This window comes from Apteryx rowi, unplaced genomic scaffold, assembly GCF_003343035.1.
Source record: "Apteryx rowi isolate R43461 unplaced genomic scaffold, aptRow1 scaffold_56, whole genome shotgun sequence".
Taxonomy (NCBI): domain Eukaryota; kingdom Metazoa; phylum Chordata; class Aves; order Apterygiformes; family Apterygidae; genus Apteryx; species Apteryx rowi.
Window position 1 is genome coordinate 2,950,566 of NW_020450827.1, and position 2,585 is coordinate 2,953,150.

General features: G+C 75.5%; 1 protein-coding gene across 1 annotated transcript in view; it reads right to left on the reverse strand.

The window, feature by feature from the left end:
• Positions 1–690: 690 nt before the first annotated feature.
• The window catches only part of ADD2 (adducin 2), a 4,948-nt gene continuing 3,053 nt past the window's right edge, over positions 691–2,585 (reverse strand). Inside the window, exons 5-9 of the mRNA XM_026081696.1 lie at positions 2,287–2,535; positions 2,064–2,186; positions 1,875–1,964; positions 1,369–1,525; positions 691–1,127 (exon numbers count right to left, since the gene is read on the reverse strand). Coding sequence (XP_025937481.1) covers positions 691–1,127; positions 1,369–1,525; positions 1,875–1,964; positions 2,064–2,186; positions 2,287–2,535 — 1,056 coding nt within the window. The remainder of the gene's footprint in view (positions 1,128–1,368; positions 1,526–1,874; positions 1,965–2,063; positions 2,187–2,286; positions 2,536–2,585) is intronic.

Here is a 2,585-nt window from a genome sequence, read left to right on the forward strand (position 1 = left end):
GCGACCGGGAGCGGCTACGGCCCATCCCGCCGCCGCCCCCCGCACTTCCGGCCTCGCCACCACCCCCCCTCCTCAGAACGTGCCGCACTTCCGGTCCCGCCGCGCCGCCGCTCCCCCCTCCCCGGCGGGAACCGGCGCCGCCGCGCTTTGGTTCCGCAGCAGCAACGGTCCGGGCAGCGGGAGGCCCTGGGGGGGGAAGGGGGGGAAGCGGCGGCCCCAGGGGGCGGCGGCGGCCCCGGCCGCTCTCCCGCAGCGGGACGGGCCCGGTGGCGCAGGGCCCGGGTGGAGGCCGTGGCCCCGGCTGCCGCGGGGGCCACCAGTGACACGAGCGCGGCAGGCCTCAGCCGCCCCCCGAGGCTGCCCCAGGCGGGCGGGCGGGCGCCCAGACACCATTCCCACCGCGGCTGCCTTTTCGCACTCGTTTTATTTGTCACTCCGCGATGAGCCGGTGAGGGGAGGGAGGGAGGGAGGGAGGGAGGTGGCAGCAGCAGCCCCGCAGCGTGGCCGCCCCGGCCGCCCGCGCCCCGGCCCCCAGCACGGGGGGGGAAACGCAGGCGGGGGGGGGCAGCGGGGGCGGTTTGGGGCCCGTCCTCGGCACGGCACGGCGCGGGGGGAAGAGAGCGAGCGAAAAGCCGCGGCCGGGGCGCGGGGGCCTGGCGCCCCAGGAGCACTTGGTGAGCGCGGGGGGCCTCAGGCCTCCACCTTCTCCTTCTTCTTGCCCTTTTTGAGGAAGGAGGGCGTGCGGAACTTCTTCTTCTTCTTGGAGGGCGACTTGGAGGGCGAGCCGTCGGGCGACGCCGGGCTGCTGGGCGCCGTCTCCCCCCGCTCCTTGGGGGCGCCCGGCTCCGGCGCCCGCGGCCCCCCTCGGCTCGGTGCCTCCTCGGCCACCCGCTCCTTCCCCTCTTCCTCCTCCTCCTCCTCCTCTGCTGGGGCCGGTGGCGGCGGCGGCTCCGGCTCGGCGTCGGGGGGCTCGGCCGGCGCCTGCCCGCCATCCGCCTCCTCGTCACCTTGGCCGGGGCGGGAAGAGAGAGAAAGGAGGAGGGAAAAGGGGGGAGCGGTGAGGTTGGGGCTGGCCCCCTTCCCGGCCGCTCGCCCTCCTCCTCCTCCTCCTCCTCCTCGCCGGGACCCTCACCCCGGGGCGGTGCGGTGGGCGCCGGGTTGACAGGGCTCTGCGGCACGGTGGTGGCGGGGGGCTCGGTGGCGGCGGGGGGCTCGGCGGCGGGCGCAGCCGGGCTCTCCCCCTTCTCCTGCTCCTCCTGCTCCTGCTCCGTGCCGGCGTCCTTCTCGCCTGCGAGCGGAGACGGGGGGTAGCGGGCGCCGGGGGGGCTCGGCGCAGCTCGGCTCGGCCCCGCGGCCCCGCGGCCGTACCGTGCGGCGGCAGCTTCTTGCGCTCCACCTCGCGCCTGTACTCCTCCAGCTCCCGGTCCGTCAGCTGGCTGAAGGGGTTGGGGGGCTCCGGCTCGGCGGGCGCCTCCGCCCGGGGCTCCGCCGCCGCCTCCGCCGCCCCCAGGTGACTCTCTGTGGACTGAAAACCCCCCCGGCCCCGAAAGCAGCATCAGGCCGCGGCGGTGGCGGCATCGCGGGGGGCTCCGGGCGGGGGCGAGGACGGGCATGGGGATGCAGGAAAAGGCGAGGAGCTGCCCACAGGGATGGGGACGGGGATGCAGGAAAAGGCGAGGGGCTGCCCACAGGGATGGGGACGGGGATGCGGGAAAAGGCGAGGAGCTGCCCACAGGGATGGGGACGGGGATGCAGGAAAAGGCAAGGGGCTGCCCACAGGGCCAGTGCCGCGGGAAAGGGCAGGGGACCGTGTCCCGTCCCGTGGTGACACGACACGACGTGACGCGACGCGCGGCAGCCGCCGGGTGACGTACGGGGCTGCGGCTCGTCTCGGCGATGACGCTGGCCAGCAGCTGCGACTGGGGCCCGGCCGACTTGACGTCCTGGCGGTTCTGCTCGCGGATCTGGGGGCGAGAGCGGCGCCGGGCAGGCGGTGGGGGCGGCACGCGGCCGAGCCCCCGCGCAGGGCAGGGCAGGATGGGGCAGGGGGACCCGGCCGGTACCTTATTCCGCATCTCCAGCACCTCCTGCGGGTCCGTGTAGAGAGGCACGAACTGGTTGGGGTTTTCGATGCGGATCGCCGTGCCGCCGCCGCTGCCTTTTTCCACCTCGTCCGCCTTCAGCCACTGTGCGCCGCGGCAGGGAGGGGGGAAAAGCCGGGTCACGACGACGATGCCGCCACCGCCGCCGCCGCCGCGCGCCCCGGCCGCCCCGTGGGCGCCGTACCGTGGTCTTGGTCCTGGGGCCGCCCGGCTGCTCGCCGGCCACGTCGACCCGCAGGTAGGTGTTGGGGGTGTTGAGCCAGCGCGTCTTCTCCTTCTGCTGCTTGTGCGCGTGCTGCCGCAGCGCCGGCACGGCGGCGGCCTCCTCCTCGAAGACGAAGGCCGTCACCGTGGCGGGAATGAGCACGTCGCTCTTGGGCTTGCTCTTCTCCTGCACGAAGGGGTAGCGGTAGGTGTAGCCCGTCCGGTAGCCCTGGGGAGGCGGCACACAGCGCTCGCTCGCACGCTCCCGCGCCGGCAACG